Source organism: Bos taurus, chromosome 20 (assembly GCF_002263795.3).
Source record: "Bos taurus isolate L1 Dominette 01449 registration number 42190680 breed Hereford chromosome 20, ARS-UCD2.0, whole genome shotgun sequence".
NCBI lineage: Eukaryota > Metazoa > Chordata > Mammalia > Artiodactyla > Bovidae > Bos > Bos taurus.
The window spans coordinates 10,152,341-10,173,408 of NC_037347.1; the positions used below are offsets into that span (position 1 = coordinate 10,152,341).

At 39.9% G+C, this 21,068-nt stretch overlaps 1 protein-coding gene across 8 annotated transcripts in view; it reads right to left on the reverse strand.

Annotated features, from left to right (window-relative positions):
• The window catches only part of NAIP (NLR family apoptosis inhibitory protein), a 42,214-nt gene that overhangs the window by 7,279 nt on the left and 13,867 nt on the right, over window positions 1–21,068 (reverse strand). For 6 of the 8 annotated variants that reach the window (XM_010816709.4, XM_059878856.1, XM_015459053.3 and 3 more), the window contains 7 exons: window positions 19,180–19,308; window positions 16,871–16,970; window positions 11,884–11,965; window positions 10,116–10,173; window positions 7,761–9,866; window positions 1,580–1,741; window positions 264–416 (listed from right to left, as the gene is read on the reverse strand). In XM_010816709.4, coding sequence (XP_010815011.1) covers window positions 264–416; window positions 1,580–1,741; window positions 7,761–9,866; window positions 10,116–10,173; window positions 11,884–11,965; window positions 16,871–16,970; window positions 19,180–19,308 — 2,790 coding nt within the window. Of the gene's footprint in view, window positions 1–263; window positions 417–1,579; window positions 1,742–4,548; window positions 6,161–7,760; window positions 9,867–10,115; window positions 10,174–11,883; window positions 11,966–16,870; window positions 16,971–17,685; window positions 18,994–19,179; window positions 19,309–21,068 lie in introns of those variants that run through there. The other 2 variants (XM_059878859.1, XM_059878857.1) reach the window with 2 other exon arrangements.

The following is a 21,068-nucleotide window of genomic DNA, read 5'->3' on the forward strand; positions in this document are numbered from 1 at the left end:
ACTATAATTCAGATTGAATTGATTCGTATGGCTTAACTAGATAACACAAATCTTTACTCAGGAAACAGTTCTCATAACTAGAAATGTTTAAACATCTATTAAGGAAACAAATATACCTTATTTGAAAATTCATTTACGATCAGATATCTATTGCAATGGTTTTGTTCTCTGCCATCAAATGCATGTTTTAAAATTTGACTATTAAAAAATGATTCTGTCCACAAAAGCATCTTAAACCAAAATTTTACAATTATAGCTCTTACCAAATGGGTTGGCTTGAAAAAATTGTCCAGAAAATTTAATTTCTTCAAGTTTCTTGCGGGAAGCAAGTGCAGTCACAAGAGATTCAAAATCCGAAAAGCTATTACACTCCAGATGGAACACTTGAAGGTTTGGAGAATTCTGAACTAATCTGACTGTCAGATAAAATATCAGATTTCAGAAATCAGAGATTGAAAAGTTCTATCTGAATTAACCATATAAAATTAATAAAATTAATTTATTAATTTGTTTCAGCAATAGTGAATCGAAATAAGGCATCATGATTGTAATGACTCGGGCTTAGGTTCAGGTTCTGTAACTAACTGATAAAAAGTATATTTACTGTATTGTAATATAGTAACTAACTGACGTGCTGTGTGAACTGTCGTTACGGACCCTCTCTGGGGATCCATTTTCTCCTCCGTATAATAATGGCATTGACTCAGCTTTAATATCCTAATATCCTAATGTCTCTAGTTTGCACGTGACGTTTACACTATAGAAACACTATGCAAGGAAACATAAAGTCAGGGACAACTCTGAAGCAAAACCTAAATTTCATGAAAAAATTGCTGAGAAATATAAGAAAACTACACTTCCAGCCTCAGCTACAAGGTTTTTTTGCATGCAAATCTGCATGTCAGTTCACTAGCGATTTGTCTTTTTTCACTCAGTCTCTAGTGTTTAGTCTAAGTGTTTAAACTTGGTGTTTAAGGAACTGATGATGCCTATGTCACCTTGCTACATGACATTTAAGAAAGATAGCTGTACAGGTTGTTCATTAACCAAGAGAATAGGCTGGTGAGAAACAGGGAAGTGCCTCTGATTACTACTAATCAGCCGATTTCCTTCCTTCTGATCTGGTAGATCACTAAGTGGCAATGTAAGAGCAACTTGAAAACAGTGAGAGAACTCTACAAACTACTTTTGGAGAGGCAGTATACTCTGCTTAAGAGCTCAGACTTAAGAGTTAGAATTCCTGTGTTCGAATTGCAAATTTACCATTTCCTTTTCTGGGTGACCTTGAGCAAATTAATTAATTTCTATAACTCCGTTTTCCTATGTAAAATGATTAGTTTACCTTGTAGAATGGGTATGAATGTTAAATGAGTTAATATTTATAAAGTGCTAGAATAATTCATAGCATGTAGTAAAGGCTCAATTATAAATAGCTCTCTGCTTTTTTAGTAACAATGAGTGCTGTTCCCACAGTTTACCTGGATTATAGGTTATACCCTCAGATCTTCAACTCTTAATTATTGGCCAGGTAGCTTTTCCAGATGATGTAAAAGCAAGAAAATCAAAGTGCCACACTTACCTAATTTGGAAGGACTGCACTTAGATGAAATTTGGATCAATAATTTCTCCATATGGTGGAGATTTAGGAATTCTTCAGAAATGGCTGAAAAAACATCTTGTTGCAGATTCACAGACAGTTCTTTCAGGCACAAGAATTTGTCCAAACTAAGAAAGAGTTGGTCTAGAAAGCAGCACACAGTTTCCTGTTATTAATTTAAAGAGTTCCAAATGGAAATTTTCAAACTGTCATTTGGATTCATCAAGGTATTTTCATATTTTCAAATGAAAACTTTTCACATACCATAAGACATTCTTTTTTAGGAAGCGCATATATGAAAATAATGCTTTTTGTAGCATTTACTAGTATGTTGACTAAAAAAATATATGCACACCCTAAAAGTATGAGAATTATTTTATCCACTGGACGTTCTTAGGACGTCAAGTCTGGGAGGCAACATCTCAAAGTAAGCCTAAGAAAATTGCTCCAAGGAGATTAGGGGGAAGCAGTTTTGCCAACAAAGGGCAAAAGATTACTGTCAATAAAGGAAAACCAAATGTCTCAAAGAATTTAGCGCTTTTCTATGTATGGGAAGATGCAAGAGTCCGGGCTCACTGAAATCATTCCTTTGATACGCACCTCGGCTATCTGGAGCCAGTATCCTGTGTTTTCCTATCCTGTGTTTTCCCATCCTGAGTTTCCTCAAGCTGCACCTTTGGGGTGGCTGCAGCCTAATGCCTGCTAGATAATAGGTATTCTTTGTTTCCTTCCTGAGTTTCCTCAGGGCTCGCCCTCATGGGTGTAATTGCAATTGCTGATGACTATAACACCCTTTGTTTACTGAAATGGCAGGCAATATTTTCTTTCTCATCTACTATATAAAAGTCCTGTATTACGCTCTGGATTCAGAAAAATGAGACATCTCAGTGAATGGGGCTCAGACAACTGAATTTCTCCATGCAAAAGAAGTTCAACCACCGCCATATATGAAATTAGCTCAAAATGAATCAACTACCTAAATTTAAGAGCTAAAACCGTATAACACTTTAGAAGAAAAGATGACTTTGGACTTGACAGTGGATTCTTGATATGCTACCAGGAGCATTAGCACAAAAAGAGACAAATTGGACTCAGTTGGAATTTGAAACTTTATAGATTGAAGGACATTACCAAGACAGTGAAAAGGGAAATTTACAGGAGAAAATGTTTTATACACATGACAATAAAAATTATATGTAATTACACTGTGATTATATAATATATAAGGAATATATTCTTTCCCAAAGAAAGGCAATGCCAAAGAATGCTCAAACTACCGCACAATTGTACTCATCTAACACGCTAGTAAAGTAATGCTCAAAATTCTCCAAGCCAGGCTTCAACAGTATGTGAACCGTGAATTTCCAGATGTTGAAGCTGGATTTAGAAAACGCAGAGGAACCAGAGATCAAACTGCCAACATCTGTTGGATTATCGAAAAAGCAAGAGAGTTCCAGGAAAACATCTATTTCTGCTTTAATGACTATGCCAAAGCCTTTGACTTTGTGGATCACAACAAACTGTGGAAAACTCTTAAAGAGATGGGAATACCAGACCACCTAACCTGCTTCTTGAGAAATCTATATTCAGGTCAGGAAGCAACAATTAGAACTGGAACAACAGACCCGTTCCAAATAGGAAAAGGAGTACGTCAAGGCTGTATATTGTCACCCTGCTTATTTAACTTATATGCAGAGTACATCATGAGAAACCCTGGGCTGGATGAAGCACAAGCTGGAATCAAGATTGCCGGGAGAAATATCAATAACCTCAGATATGCAGATGACACCACCCTTATGGCAGAAAGTGAAGAACTAAAGAGCCTCTTGAAAGTGAAAGAGGAGAGTGAAAAAGTTGGCTTAAAACACAACATTCAGAAAACTAAAACCAAGGCATCTGTTCCCATCACTTCATGGGAAATAGATGGGAAACAGTGGAAGCAGTGAGGGACTTTATTTTGGGCTCCAAAATCACTGCAGATGGGACTGCACCCATGAAATTAAAAGAGGCTTGCTCCTTGGAAGGAAAGTTATGACCAACCTAGACAGCATATTCAAAAGCAGAGACATTACTTTGCCAACAAAGATCCGTCTAGTCAGTTCATTTCAGTCGCTCAGTCAGGTCCGACTCTTTGGGAACCCATGAACTGCAGTGTGCCAGGCCTCCCTGTCCATCGCCAACTCCCAGAGTTTATTTAAACTCAAGTCCATTGAGTCGGTGATGCCATCGAACCATCTCATCCTCTATCGTCTCCTTCTCCTTCTCTGGCGTGCTGCAGTCCATGGGGTTGCAGGTGCGCACAAGGTTTGTTTGAGCCCTCTGAGTGTTTATGGCGCAATGGGGTTTGATTCTGAACGTGATTTCGCCCCTCCTACCCTCTTGCTGGGGCTTCTCCTTTGCTCTTGGACATGGGGTATCTCCTCAGAGCTGCTCCAGTGGCTCTGCACAGCTGCCGTGCAGCCGCCGCTCTAGCGACTACTATCTTGCTGAGGCTTCTCTAGCCGCCTAGTCAAGGCTATGGTTTTTCCAGTGGTCATGTATGGATGTGAGAGTTGGACTATAAAGAAAATTGAGCACTGCAGAATTGATGCTTTTGAACTGTGGTGTTGGAGAAGACTCTTGAGAGTCCCTTGTACTGCAAGGAGATCCAACCAGTTCATCCTAAAGGACATCAGTCCTTGAATATTCATTGGAAGGACTGATGCTGAAGCTGAAACTCCAATACTTTGGCCATCTGATTTGAAGAAATGACTCATTGGAAAAGACCCTGATGCTGGGAAAGATTGAAGGCGGGAGAAGAAGGGGACGACAGAAGATGAGATGGTTGGATGGCATCACCAACTCAATGGACGTGAGTTTGAGTAAACTCCAGGAGTTGGTGATGGACAGGGAGGCCTGGCATACTGCAGTCCATGGGGTTGGGCAAAGGAACAAACAACCCAACCTGAAAATGGGCAGGAGACCTCAAGAGACATGTCTCCAAAGAAGACATATATATAGCTAACAAGCACATAAGATGCTCAAAATCACTGATCATTAGAGAAATGCGAATCAAAGCTATAATGAGGTATCACCTCACAGTGGTCAGAATGACTATCATCAAAACGTCTACAAATAGACAAAAAACAAAACAAAAAATGTCTACAGACAATAAATGCTGGAGAGGATGTAGAGAAAAGGGAACCCTCCTACACTGTTGATGGGAATGTAAATTGGTATAGCCACTAGGGAGAACAGTTTGGAGGTTCCCTAAAAAACTAAAAATCGAGCTACAAGCCAGCAATCTCACTCTTGGCCACACATCTAGAGAAAACTCTTATTCTGAAAAGATACATACACCCCAGTATCCATAGCAGCACTATTTATAATAACCATGACATGGAAGCAACCTAAATGTCCATCAAGGATGACTAGATAAAGAAGATGTGATACACATACACACAATGAGATATTACTCAGCCACAAAAAAGAATGAAATAATGCCATTTGCAGCTACACAGATGGACCTAGAGATTATCATATTAAGTGATGTAAGTCAGAAAAACAATATATGATACCATTTATATGTGGGCTCTAAAAAAGTAATACAAATGAATTTATTTACAAAACTGAAATACACTCACTGACATAGAAAATAAATTTATGGTTACCAAAGGGAAAAGAGGAAGGAGGGAGGAATAAATTAGGATTTTGAGATTAATAGATACACACTGTGTATAAAATAAGCACCTACAGTATAGCACAGGGAACTATATCCAGTATCTTGTAATGATCTACAGTGAAAAAGAATCTTAAATATACATACATGTGTGTATACACACACACACACGGTCTGAATCACTTTGCTGTACTCCAGAAACTAACACAACATGGTAAATAAACCACACTTTCATTTTTTTTAATGGACAAAACGATTTAATAGACTCTCTTCAAAAAAGATATACTACTGTGAAGAAGGCTGAGCGCCAAAGAATTGATGCTTTGAACTGTGGTGTTGGAGAAGACTCTTGAGAGTCCCTTGGACTGCAAGGAGATCCAACCAGTCCATTCTGAAGGAGATCAGCCCTGGGATTTCTTTGGAAGGAATGATGCTAAATTTGAAACTCCAGTACTTTGGCCACCTCATGGGAAGAGTTGACTCATTGGAAAAGACCCTGATGCTGGGAGGGATTGGGGGCAGGAGGAGAAGGGGACGACAGAGGATGAGATGGCTGGATGGCATCACCGACTCGATGGACGTGAGTCTGAGTGAACTCCGGGAGTTGGTGATGGACAGGGAGGCCTGGCGTTCATGGGGTTGCAAAGAGTCAGACACGACTGAGCGACTGAACTGAACTGAACTGAACAGCCAACAAGCACATGAAAAGATGCTCAGTAGCATTTTAGTCATCAGGAAAATGAAAATCAAAACCACAATTAGATATAATTTCACACCTACTAGGATGTCTCTGATTTTAAAAAAAAACAAAAAAAGCTTCGAGATGTGAAGAAACTGGAACCCTGGTACATTGTTTGTAGGGATGTAAAATGCTGCAGCCAGTGTGGAAAACAGTTTGGAGGTTTCTTGAATATTAAAATAGAATTACTATCATTAATATGATCCAATAATTTCTAGGTATAAATCAAAAAGAATTGAAAGCAACATTTGTGCATCCATGTTCACAGCAGCTTTAGCCAGAATAAACAGTGCAAGTGTCCATCAACTGATGAACTGATAACAGAGCATGATATATTTGTTGTTTAGTCACTAAGCCGTGTCCGACTCTTTGTGGACCATAGCCCACCAGGCTCCTTTGTCGGTGGGATTTCCCAGGCAAGAACACTGGAGTGGGTTGCCATTTTCTTCTCCAGGGGATCTTCTCAACCCAGGGATAGGAGCCATGTCTCTAATATTGGCTGGTGGATTCTTTGCCACTGAGCCACCAGGAAAGCCATTGTATATATACATACAATGCAATATTATTCTAGCTATAAAAGTAGTGAAGTTCTGACACAGGCTACAACATGGATGAACCTTAAAAACATTATGCTAAATGAAAGAAGTCAGACGCACAAGGACAAAATATTGTATGTATTCATTTATATGAAGCAGAATAGACAAATTCACAGAGACCTCAGTGGCTGGGAAGAGAAAGGGGTTATTTAATAGGTACAAAGTTTGGGATGATGAAAAGGTTGTGGAAGTGAATAGTGATGATGGTTCACAGCACTCTAATTCTACTTAATGCCACTAAACTGTATACTGAAAACTGTGTTTTATCATAATAAAAATACTTGAAAAAAGTGAACAAAATTTTTCTAAATTTGAAGATAAATATCAACACAGATTCAAAAAATGTTCAGTGTCCCTCAAGTAAGATATAAAGCAAAGCACTGCTAGGCATTTAATAAACTGCTGAAAATCAAACCCATACTAGCAACAATCAGAAAATGAAAAAAATTAGTATCATTTACAAGAGTATCAAAAACAAGTATCTGGGAATAAATTTAATGAAAAATGATACAGTCTACACCAAAAACTCTAAAACACTGCTTAGACAAGTGAAAGGAGACAAAAATAACGGGAAGGTATTACTTCCTACTTGTTTATTTCCCAGAGTACAAGCCCTTTCTTCCATGAAGCAGGTGAGGTGTGAGTAGTTCTCAAGCATTATTTACATAGGCAACAGCACCCCGCTCCAGTACTCTTGCCTGGAAAATCCCATAGACAGAGGAGCCTGGCGGGCTGCAGTCCATAGGGTCGCTAAGAGACACGACTGAGCGACTTCCCTTTCACTTTCCACTTTTCACGCGTTGGAGAAGGAAATGGCAACCCACTCCAGTGTTCTTGCCTGGAGAATCCCAGGGACGGCGGGGCCTGGTGGGCTGCCGTCTATGGGGTCGCACAGAGTCGGACACGACTGAAGCGACTTAGCAGTCATTTGTTTACTAAGAGCCTTCATTAGTCATTTTATTATTTATATTAGAGTTTGAAAGTCATTCTATTATTTGGAGGCTTTTCACTAATTCATATTACTAAGAGAAATATATTAGTGAAATTTAAATTGTCCAATCAGCAAGGATTTACAGTCTGATGCTTTCAAAAGTTTTTATCCATTTAAAACTAAGAGTGAAAAAGTGAAGTACACATCATAATAGTCATCTAAAATAGGTTCAAGCTTACCTTGTGGATGGGTTGTCTCTGAGACTTCAAGAGATTCTAGGGAAGTTAGAGTGAGAAGCAATTCCTGTTCTATTGCACTCAGCTCACACTGGCTTATGCAGCACTTGGTGAAAGACGCCCTGAACTGCTCAAGAGCTGGGCGGATGTTTTCAATAAAACCCCTGCTGTGGTTCAAGTGGAGTTCAATGTGCTGTGCAGCTGAGAAAACCTCTGTTAGAAACCTCAGCATCTCCTGATCCACAGCATGGGTATTAGTCACATGAACTTCCAGAAGGGGAATCTTGTACTGCTTTGAAGGAAGGTTCCAATAGCCAGTGTTGATGGCTGGTGGTGCATTGAGTCGCATGTTCTGAAAATTCTGAATGATTTCATGTTTTTCATCTAAACTCTGCTTCCATTCACTCTCAAGTTCAAAGGCAGAAGCATAGTCCTGCTCTATAGTTGGTGCCTGGGATTTGTCGAAAATTCTTTCCAAGGGCGTATCTGTTTTGAATAATCTATTTCCATTTATGGAGACCTGGATACTCCTCAACAATAACAGGCTTTCTGGGTGGTCAAAAAAATACTGTAACTTAAGCACATCCAAACACAGGGTTCTCCCACGAAGGAATTGCAAAATGAAAGGAGAACATGCAGCAACAGTGTTGCTTTGATACGCAATCCTTATAGCCAAAGCTAGCAAATGTTTTGAAGCCAGTGAAAGGTAATTTTGCGGAGATAATTGCCATATCAACCTGAAAAATTGCATCACCTCTGAAATTTCTGGATGATGCTTCAGATAGTCGTCATTTTCAGATATATTCTCCAGTGTCTCTTTATTATCGACCAAGAGAAGCAAATGGGATACAATTTTTGGCCCTGCCTTTGTTGAAGGATGGCGGGAGACACAGTTCAAAAAATTGGCATAGGGATAGATAACCATCAAGGTTGAGTTGATTCGTTTCAAATAATGAAGTCCCAAATCTTGGTCTTCTTGCCTATCAGAATCCAGGAGTTCGGTCAGCCTCATTCCAGCAAGGAATTCTTGAAATGCAGGATTTAAAAACTGATAGACTGGCCTCAGTCTCTGGGCTGTGAATTTGCTCATCAGGTACATGGCTAGATCTTCCTCTTCACCAATCCCTGCTTCTATGAGGTCCTCATCACTAAACTCAAAGCAAGATGAAAAAAACCCTTTCAAGGCTAGATCACCGCAGGAGGACACAGTTGCTTTGAGAAGGTCAGCTTCGGTTTTGTGCTTTAAGAAAAGGCATTCCATATAGGACTCGAAAACAGCCACACTATCAAAGGACCGATGAAAACGATTCTGAAGCCAACTAGCACGGACTGCTGCTACAAACAAGGGAGTTTTCTGAATTCCCTGCCAAGTTTGATTCATTCCAAAGTCAACCATCAACTTTCGCAGACGGGTCAAATCACCTGGAAAGAGCTTCCGTAATATAGAAATAGTATTATAGAAAGGAAACGCCTTAATCTCTATGATTGTATCCAGGTATCGGCGGATGTTCTTGGCCCTATTTGTACGGACAGTGATCACCAAGCAGGTCCTTGACAAGTGTTTTTTTTGAATCATCCTTGCTATGACTTGGGGGACTGAGCACATTTCTTTGTAGTCATCCAAAAGGAATAACACCTGGTTCTTTAACTGCTGGATGATGTTCCTTAGGCCCATTTCAGTAACAGATAGCTTTGTCTCTAAGAGTTGGTCACGAATGACACTGGCCAGCCCCTGCTCCGGTCTAGTAGAGCCAAGAGAGAGACAGAAAACCAGCCGGAACCTGTTTAACAAGGGACAGCGTCCTGATGCCCACAGATGAGCTATTTTCTTCAGGAGGATGGTCTTTCCACTCCCAGCTTCACCCTCCACACACATGACAGAGTTCAAGTTAGCAAAGACTTCAGGCAACACCACAGGCTCTTGCACAGGATTGGTGATGTGTTTTAAGGCAAAGGACAGATCACAATCCAGCCACTGGTCAGTGGCTAGACAGGAAGAGATCTCAAGCAAAGACATGTGGCAGAAAGGAGCACTGGTATAGACTTTTCTCAGGTGCTCACTCAGGCTCTCTGCCTCCTGAAACCACTGGGCTTCACCCTGGGCCACCTCTGTGGAGAAAAGCAAGGAGGCACAGTTATAAACAAATATTCCTATTATCCCCTACATATGGGACTTCCCTAGCAGTCTAGTGGTTAAGCCTCCATGCTTCCACTGCAGGGGGTGCAGGTTCAACCCCTGGTTGGGGAACTAATATCGCACATGCTGTGTAGTTTGGCCATAAATATATAATAAAATCCTCTATATACAAAGATATGTATACATTCATATAATCCCATGTGCTACCTCCAAATCCTTACCTGGCACTATAGAACTAACTGCTGTTGACTCTTCAAGATTGCCTTCATTTGTGGTTTCCTTTGAAAAGAAAATTCTCTATTAAGTTAACATCTATATAAGTGGGTGGGGCCTCAACTTGCAATCAGAAACCAGACATTTTCTAAACACAAGCCACCCTCAAGTGTTTATGCCAGTTGCAGGGAGGAGTGCTACAAATATGAAATAATAAGTGATCTGCAAACACATGCAAGTGTATGCTTCTGTATGGTACCCAAACAGTGCATCCCTTGGGTGACATGAGCAGTGATTACTGACCAGGTGATTAGAATCACAGTGTCAAGAGCAAGATGGACCCTCCAGAAACTATTCGGTGTAGCTTCTGATCTCAGTTATTAAAAGTATTTTAAATATTACATACCTGGGATATAGGGAGATTAAGTTTCTTCTTTTAAAAGTAAGTTCTTTAAGGGAGGTGGGGGGAGATGAGCAAAATTGGTGGAAGGGATTAAGAGATACAAAAGTTAAAGTGAAAGTGAAGTCGCTTAGTCATATCCGACTCTTTGCGACCCCGTGGACTGTAGCCCACCAGGCTCGTCTGTCCATGGGATTCTCCAGGCAAGAATACTGGAGTGGGTTGCCATTTCCTTCTCCAGGGGATCTTCCCGACCCAGGGATCGAACCCAGGTCTCCCACATTGCAGGCAGACGCTTTAACATCTGAGCCACCAGGGAAGCCCTAAGAGACACAAACTTCCAGGTGTAAAATAAGTAAGTCACAGAGATGGAATGTACAACAAGGGGAAAATAGTCAATAATACTATAATAACTTTTTATGATGCAGACAGTAACTAGACTTATGGTAGTAATCATTTTGTAATGTACAGAAATATCTAATACTATGTAGTATACCTGGAATTAATATTGTAAATCACATATACATCAATAAAATAAAAACAGCTATTTCTATACCCCCAAATGTTTTCCTTCAATTTCATTTTTGGTTCACAAATGTAAAAGATGAGTCAAATGAATGGCAAATTACTCTGTTTTCTTTTTCATGGGATGACAATATACTTAATATACAGCCTCAAATAAGGGGTGTGTGTGTGTGTGTTAAATTGGTAGTGGCTAATATTCCAGAGAAATATATAGAATTTCTTAGTTTAAAGGGGTCAACCTATTAATCTGACCATTAATTGTCAGATTGGTTGGTCATTTGCATTTGTAAAAGAAACATATCTTCCCAGCTTTGAGAAAAGCCAACTAGCAAGTCAGACCTTACTGCCCTCCAAATGAAGATCACTGATGGGATCTAGGTAGCCTGGATGCTAATCAAACTCTTAGGTCCAAACAAGTCTGGGCACCAAAGTAGAAGGGACTGACTCTACATTTCATGAAGCTAGGTATTATGTTGTGTTTAATGTAGTATCCCCATCTGTAAGTAGCTCTTAATAGATGCTTAACAGATATTGGCAGAATTTATTGACTGATTTATTTATGATGGATCTTCCCTGTAGCTCAGATGGTAAAGAATCTGCCTGCAATGCAGGAGACCCAGATTAATCCCTGGGTCGGGAAGATTCTCTGGAGAAGGGAATGGCAATCCGTATTCTTGCCTGGAGAATCCCATGGACAGAGGAGACTGGCAGGCTACAATTCATGGGGTCACAAAGAGTTGGACATGACTGAGCGACTGACACTACTTATTTATGATGAGTAGTTCCTGCTCAAAACGGTTCTTAATCACATGATCACACACTCTGAAAATAAACAAGGTTGCATTCGATACCGTTAACTCAGAAAGTTCATCGTGGCTCTGAAGGTCTGGAATCGCTTCTGCAGAGGACTTCACACTCTGGAGAAACTGACAACTAAGCACACAAGTTACAAGTTACAGAGATAGTTGTATGCAATGAAACCTTTGCTTTAGGTTTTCAAAAACACTGTCAGAGTTTTAGTGGCAAAGATTAAGTATAAAATTAACATTTCCTGTGAGTCTGTCAGTGTCTTTATCAAGCAAGGCATGTAGACTGTGGCTCCTGGGAGCAGAGATGTAAATGGCTCATAAAGTAATGGTGGGGATAACCAGCCAATTTGGTGGAGTGGGAGCATATTTAACACTCATCCATGAAACCAACTAAAATGAACCTAGTGGAAAGAAAATACAGACAACAACTCCATCTATGGATTCTGGGACAACGACAACAAAAAGGACGTGAGCAGGAAAAAAATGGTGAAACACATGTAAACACCTGGAGTTGACTGTAATGTACCAGTGTTGTTTTTTTAAATTTTAACAAATATACCAGGGTAATGTAAGATGTTAGTACTAGAGGAAACTGAGTATGGGAATACAGGAACACTCTGTATTATCTTTTCACCTTTTCTCTAAATCTAAAAATACCCCCAAATAAAAAGCTTATTTCAGAAAAAAAAAACCTCCATCAATATGAAGATTAGAGAATGGCCCTAAAAACAATTTGCTAGACATCATGAAATTGGAACATACGATACTTTCTAAATTCAGTTATGATGTTTGCCTGAAGAACCCAGGAAGAAAATTCTACAGAGTTCTATTGACAATCATTAACTCAGATAAATGAGAACTATAAATGTGAGTAGGTAAATGATAAAACTAGAAACAACTCTCTCCGCTTATTTTTATGCTGCTGAATTACAGGAAAGCAGGAGATAAAGCAAGAGGACACATTTTTATTTTCCTAGATGAATGACTTGGAGATGAGCCCAGGAATAGAAGGGCAGCTATAGAAAAACCTAACAGGACTTTAAATGCTTCTGTCCAAGGTGACTGTGCAGATAAACCCATCAAGGGAAAGCACTCTGAAGGAAGGTAAAATGCAGACTTTTCTGTACAAACAAAGCCAATGAATTTAGCTGCCAGCAGACTAGTACAACAAGAAATGTTAAAGGAAGTTCTTCTTAAGTTCCTTCTTAAAAGGAAAATCATAACAGATGGAAACTTGGTTTTACCCAAAGGAATGAAGTGTTCCAGGAATGGTAACTCATTGGGTAAATATAAACTATGCTTTCTCTCTTTCTAAAATGTATTTAAAAGATAATTATTTACAACAAAGATATAACACTACATTGTGAGATTTAGAATACATGTGAAGTAGAATATATGGTAACAATAGTACAGAGAATAGGAAGGGGAAAATAGAAGTATACTATTGGTTCATACATTATATGTCAATTGTTCTAAAATTATTTGAAGATGACTGTGATTTGTTAAATGTGCATTATGTAGATTATAGAGCAGGCACTAAAAAGATAAAGTTGTACAGCTAAAAAGCCAACTATGGAGATAAAATGGAATATTGAAAAATACTCAAATGCAAGTCAGGAAAAGAAGAAACAAACAAGAGATGGATAAATAGAAAACAAATAGCAAAATAGTAGATTAAAATCCAACCATATCAATGATTCTATTAAATGTAAATGTTCTCAACACTCCCAGTAGGAAGCAGATATTGGGGAATCTCCTGGTGCTCCAGTGGTTAGGACTCCTTGCTCTCACTGCCAGGGCCCTGGTTAGGGAACTAAGATCCCACAAGCTGTACAGCACAGCCAAAAAACTCAAACAAACAACAATAACAACAAAAAAAGAAAGCAGATGTTGTCAGACTGTTAAAAAAGCAAGACCCACCTATGCTGTCTACAAGAAATTCACTTTAAAGTTACAGGTTAAAAGTAAAATTATTTTGGGAATTCCTTGGTGGTCCAGTGGTTAGGACTCCATTCTCTCTGGGTTTGATCTCTGGTCTGGTAACTAAGATCCCTCACGTTGTACGCCGCAGCCAAAAAAAAAAAAAAAAGATTTCAAAAAATATAGAATCATGCAAAAACCAAAAGCTGGAGTGGCTACATAATATTAACATCAGATAAAGACTCACGAATAAGGAGTACCAAGAGAGATAAAGAGGATATTTCATATACTCTCTGAATAAGAAAGAGGAAAGGGTAAAGAATACACAAGATATGTTTCTGAAGAAAAAGAGCAAGGAAACTATGTGGGAAAATACGAAAATATGTTCAACATTATTAGTAATTAGATTGACAAAAATTGGGGCAATACTAAGTTAGTGAGGGAGCAGACAGAATGGAAACCAGTGAGAATATAAATCAGTACAGCCACTTAGGAAAAAGTTTTGCATAAAAGAGTAAAGTTGAATGTGTACATCGTATTACTTTGCAATTCCATGGCTGGTTATGTATCCTAGAGGAATATGAGCACTGGAAATTATGTCCAAGAAGGTTCATAGAGGCATTATTTGAATTGCAACATTCTGAAAACAACTCAGATGTTGAATCTAGAAGGATAAATTTTATATTCATAAAACAATATACTATATACCAATGAGAACAAGTAAATTGCAACTCTAACATAATTACGAATGAGTCTCAAAAACGTTATGGAGTAAAACAAGTCAGTCATCACAGAAGAACCATGCAGTATCCTTCCATTTATTTAAATTTATAGAACAGGCAAAGTATGTTTAATGATACATATGTAGCTGGTGAAACCATTTGGAGTAAAAGGAACAATTAACACAAATTTCAGAATTGGTGGTGGTTTCATCACTAAGTCGTGTCTGACTCTTGCAATCCCATGGACAATGGAGCCTGGCAGGCTTTTCCAGGCAAGAATACTGGAGTGGGTTGCCTTTTCCTTCTCCAGGGGATGTTCCCAACCCAGGGATCGAACCTGGGTCTCCTGCATTGCAGGCAGAACTGAGGCGACAGGGAAGCCTTCTGGATTAGAGGGACAAGGATATAATCAGAACTTGGAAGATAGGCACACACTAGCCTTCTAAGGACTTGATAATATTCAGTTTCTTAACTTTAGTGGTAGGTTCATTGGTTTCTTTAATTTTCCTTTAAGTCCCACATGCTTATTTAAGGGCATCCTAGTTTGCAATTTTAAAAGAGAGGCAAAAGAGTCAAGCCTCACTCAGAGGACCAAAAAACAAAAACAATAACAAAACAAACAAAAAAGGCAGAGGAGAAATAAAAAGCTTCACAAAAAGGAAATGACAGAGTCGAGAAAAGGTCCTAAATACAATCAGACTGTATCCTAGTTTATTTTTCCAAAAACTAAGAAGACCATCTCCACTGTTTAACAATTTACTAAATACTAAATCCAAATAAAGAAAAATGCAACTACTTCTGTAAAAACACCTTCAAAACTATATCTCTTGAGAATCTTAGATAGAAGCATTTAAGACCTATTTGTATTAATATTTATTTCTAGAAGAGCATTTACTAATTACAAAGTGAAAACAACAAAATGTCTTCTTGAACATTTTTCAAGAGTTTGGTGAGTGAGAAATAAGCCCTCCAAAATGTTAAAGAGCTACAGAAAACAAATATTTAAAAATAGCCATTTCTTCATGAAATTTTATTTTATTTTTTTTTCACGAAATTTTAGAACACTGGAAACAAAGAGAAAATCCTAAATGCCTCCAGAATGGGAAGAAGTAATAAAAAGATTAAGAATCAGAAAGACATGGAACTTCAACAGCAATACTGGAAGTTATTAGAAAAGGCAGCAATGTCTCTACAATTTGGAATTAAAATGATTTCCAACCTTGAATTCCATACCTAGCTAAACTACCAAATGAGCATGAGAAAATATATATAAATATTCAGATATATGCATTAAGTGGAAGCTAAAACATGCATTTCTTATGCAGTCTTTCCCAGGGATCTGTGGGGGAGTATTTCAAAGTGAGTGAATAAGTCAAGAAAAGGATAACAACAGATCCTGGAAACACAGGAGAGAGGCAGTAGGAATCTCTAGGATGACTTGAAGAACAATCCTAGGATCCTAGGGTAACTTCAGGACAAAGTTCATATTGAAGCAGGTCAGAGACTTCATGACAGCCTCTTTAAGAAAATGAAAATAGTGGGCTATATTATAAGTATGAATGATTGGAGAGGAGATTTAAACATTTGGGAGAATTTGAAGATGAACTGGTGCTAAATACATTTTAAAAACTAGGCAAATGACTATATTTTTTAAAAAGGAAAATAACAGGTATTGGTGAGATGGAGAAACTGAAATACACACATATATATACACATGTACAATTACATATATCTCAGTCATAAAAAAGAATGAAGTACTGATACATGCTACACCATGAACGAACCTCAAAACACTGCTAAGTAAAGTCAGAGACAAAAGATATTATACGCTTCCATTTACATAAAATATCCAAGAGGGTAAATCTATAGCAGCAGAAAACTAAAGCTCTCAGGAAATAGGGTGTACTGCTTCACAGGTACAGAGTTCTCTTTTGGAATAACGAAATGTTTTGGATTTAGTGGAGGTGATCGCACAACACTCTTCATGTCCTAAATGCTACTGGGTTGTGCACTTTAAAATAGTTTATGTGTGAATTAAGGGGAAAAAGTAAGCAAACATACTGATAAAACAGTTGTCACTCCCTACAAAAACTGGAAGTTGTACAGGGAGAGAAAAAAGTTATTTACTACAAAGCTCCGTTTATGAAGTCATGATAACATAGACAGTGATGTGAAAACGATGACTGAAGCAAAACTGCACTGTAATATTGTGAGAGGAGGGCCAGACGGGAAGGGGGTTGCGAAAGAAATGGAATGAAAGAAAGGAAGACTCCTCCCTTACTGTAAGAATGAGACAGGTGGGCAAAGACTTAATCAGAATATAAAATGAGGGGGAAATTGCTAGAATACATCCAGATTCGTAGATACTAAGCATCCATTCCACTTACTTGGGAAAAAATTTGGCGTGTTCTTCTAATGGGTCATCACCTTCTTTCCAATCATGCAAATATCCTCCACAGGAATAACACTGGACAATGTCCGATTTACCTAGAAGTGAGGAAATTCCATCAGTGCCACAGGCCGATGTATTTGTCAAGTGACACAGATTAACCATATTAGCAAAACCCAACTTACACTTTCTATCAGATTTTGTGACAAAGTCACAACTTTGTGTAACGGTGAGGAAATATTCTAACTAGGGCTCTTCTTGCACCAGTGGGATCATGAGCAAGTACCACTGAATGTTCCTATGTACCATGCACACTGATCAAACCCTGTCCCTGTCCCCTCTTCATTCAATGGGGCAAGAGATTTGCAAATCAGAATGTGGAATTGAAGCTCCATGAAGGAGGAGGTTTTTGCTTGTTTTGCTCCCCAATGAATCTCATGGACCTAGAACAGTGATTAGCACTTATTATGCACTTTATAAGTTATCTGTTCAATGAATAAATCAGAAAGAATACATCTGGAGCTCAGGAAAATATGAGCAAATATAGCCACTCTCATGTAAGTAAGATCGTGAAGAATCAGACACCTCTTACTATAGGTTTATTCCACTAGAAATAGGATCAAGTTTTCATGTGAGATTCTATTTTTTGGAAGGAAATTAGCATTTGGATCTACCAAAGCACTGAACTAGAAACATCCTAGTTTCTAAGAGGGCTTCCATGGTAGCTCAGGTGATAAAGAATCCGCCTGCAATGCATTAGACCCTGGTTGGATTCCTGGGTCAGGAAGAGCCACTGGAGAAGGGACAGGCTACCCACTCCAGTAGTCCTGGGCTTTCCTGGTGGCTCAGCTGGGAATCCGCTCAGTAAAGAATCCGCTGCAACGTGGGAGACCAGGGTTTGATTCCTGGGTTGAGAAGATCCCCTGGAGAAGGGAACAGCTACCCACGCTAGTAAGATGATGGAACATTCCTCATCTTCCTTCTCCTCTTGGACTCCTGCAGTCATTATAAAGCCAGAGCATAGGAAAATCTCCCTTTGTGTCTGTACAGAAATAGGAGGTCCTAGAGCTTGCGATATCCCCAAAGGGTAAGATGACTAGGACTTGTGGGTGAGGAGGAGTTCAAAAGGAAGAGGGTGAGGACACTGCTAGGCAGAAGGTCCTTGAGCAAGGCTGCCACGGGGAAACGAGAACAGAGAGAGCAAGAAGAAAGCGGGGAGCACTAACTCTCCAAGTGCTTAAGATACTGAGCCATTAAGATTTTTGTACCAATGGAACATGTCTGTTAGTTCAAGTGAACACTACACTCCCCTGCTCTGTACTCTGTGGTATTCATGACTTCACCCCACCGCAGAAGTTCCCCCATGGACCTTCACTGTAATTGAGCATGTGTGTTTGGTGTGGAGAAGGTCAGCAAGGTCCCCAGAAAGGATACAGTATCATTTCACCTTTCTATACCGCAGGCAGAGGTGAAGTTGAGGGGAACCCCCTGCTTTCTTTGCAAATGACAACGTGGGACTCCTGACGACCAGTAGCTAAAGAGAGAATACTATGAACCGATGGCAGATTCTCCATGCTTAGGAATTATAAGAAGGAATGTTCTGACTTTCTCTTCCAAGGAGAGTGTGGCAAAGACCCTCTATCCAGGGGAATTCTCCGCTGGTCCAGTGGCTAAGACCCCGTGCTCCCAATTCAGAGGGCCTGGTCAGGGACCTAGGTCCCACATGACTCATCTAAAGAGCTCCTGTGCTGCAGCTAAAGATACTGCATGCCACAACGAAGAGCCAAGATCCCACAGTCAGATAAATATATATTTTTTAAAAGACCACTATCCACACTCCTAGATATCTCTCAATCTTCCTTAGTAACAGAAACTCCAATTTTCAGCTGGGCACATTGCTACCTGGAAGAAAAAAAAAATTGAACGTCCCAGCTCCTCTGCTATGTAGGTATGGACATCTGACTGCTGGGCTCTGGTTCAAGAGTGAGGGACTCAGAGTCATGTGACAGTTTCCAGAGGAGTGGGGGTAGAGAGTAAAGTGTACCAAGGCATGATAATTACTCCCAACAGAATACTTGTATTTGTTTTTAGCCCAGACCTTAAGTTTTCAAGGCTGGGGCTTTACTACCTAAAGGAGGTGTGGAGAATTGGGAGGGGATTTATGATACAGAAAGGAAAAAGAATATGTGAGGAATAATGAGAAGTAGGGATTTTTGAGCCTACTTAAATACAAGCCCAGGATCATGAAGTGCATGTGGGGCTTCAGTGGGCAGCAACGCAAGAGCTTGGGGCAAACTGCTGGCTCACCTGTGTAGAAAAAACCTGCTTTGGCCAGAGCTGCTGCTCCCACTGGGTACGACGGGTGCCAAGACTTGAAGGACTGCAGGAGGAGTTCTTCATTAACAAATGAAGAACTGTTGCTGCCATTGCAACAGACTGGAATAAAAGACATATGGTGAGACTAGCAAGCTTTGATACTGCTACTATCAGTGTTTGAGTTATCCTTAATGGCAACCCATTCCAGTACTCTTGCCTAGAAAATCTCATGGATGGAGGAGACTGGTGTCCATGGGGTCGCAAAGAGTCGGACATGACTGAGCGACTTCACTTTCTTTCTTTCTTTCTTTCTTTCTTTGTGTTCACAGATAGAACAGTATGTTTGAGCTTGTTTCAATACAATTGAAGGAGGGGGTTAGAAAAGGAGAAACAAAACCAGACTGACCATGTGTTAAATTGTTGAAACAGAATGGTGGATACATGGTGGGGATTTGCTATGGTCTTATTTCTGTATACATTTTTTTATAATAAAATATTTTCAAATTATCTTTGCATTGTAGAGCATCAGAATAAAGCAAGAGTAAGCTAGAGCAGCTTCTCTTCCTCCCCAAGTTAGTATCAAGACTTGAGAAAGGCAAATCTTTCTGCCCCCTAAAAAGGAGGCAGACTTATTTCTTGCCCTTGGGTGTCAGCTGTATGGGGGTGGTCTCCATTAGACTTTCCACATTGGTCCTAGAGTTTGGTTCTTGTCTTCTGCACCCCTTGAGGATTTGAAAACCAACTTATGTGTCTATTAAATATGGTAACAAAAGTAGATACTGCAAAATTCCTTAAGATGAAAGCTTGTTTCAGTATGACATCTAATCCCAGGATTCCGGCTTTCACTTCATTTTTAATTGGAATGTGACTTACTGTGCTGGAAAAACCTCAGTCTTCTCCAGTGTGTCTCCTTTACTCTCACACTACCGTCACATTCACAATACTTCTGATACTTTCCCCACCCAGCTATTCTCTGCACCACCAGCTGGGTGTCCTACAATTTACTCTGACACTATCTACTTAGTAGTACCAGATCCTACAGAATAAAGGCTCAATCCCATAAGACTGCTCCCACTCCACTTCATGCGATGGCATGGCTCACAGAACCCAGGAAAATATTTATATTTGTTTAGCAAAGGATGTGATCAAGGGTACAGATGAGCTGGGGGCTTTCTAGGTGGTGCTACTAGTAAAGAACCCGCCTGTCAATGCCAGAGACATAAGAGATGCAGGTTCGATCCCTGGGTTGGGAAGATCCCCTAGTGGAGGGCATGACAACCTACTGCAGTATTCTTGCCTGGAGAATCTCATGGACAGAGGAGCCTGGTGGGCCACAGCCCATAGTGTGGCAAAGACGCAGACATGACTGCAGCGACTTGGCATGCACACGTGCGCAGATGAACTGGCTCACAGAGATCTGGGAGCTTCCCTCGCCATGGAGTTGGGATGTGTCACATTTACAGTGTGGTTGTGTTCACACACCCAAAGGCTCCTGGATCCACAAACTACTGGGATTTTTATGGAGGCGTCCTCACATCAGATCAGATCAGATCAGATCAGTCGCTCAGTTGTGTCCGACTCTTTGCGACCCCATGAATCGCAGCACACCAGGCCTCCCTGTCCATCACCAACTCCTGGAGTTCACTCAGACTCACGTCCATCGAGTCAGTGATGCCATCCAGCCTCTCATCCTCGTCCCCTTCTCCTCCTGCCCCCAATCCCTCCCAGCATCAGAGTCTTTTCCAAGGAGTCAACTCTTCGCATCAGGTGGCCAAAGTATTGGAGTTTCAGCTTCAGCATCATTCCTTCCAAAGAAATCCCAGGGCTGATCTCCTTCAGAATGGACTGGTTGGATCTCCTTGCAGTCCAAGGGACTCTCA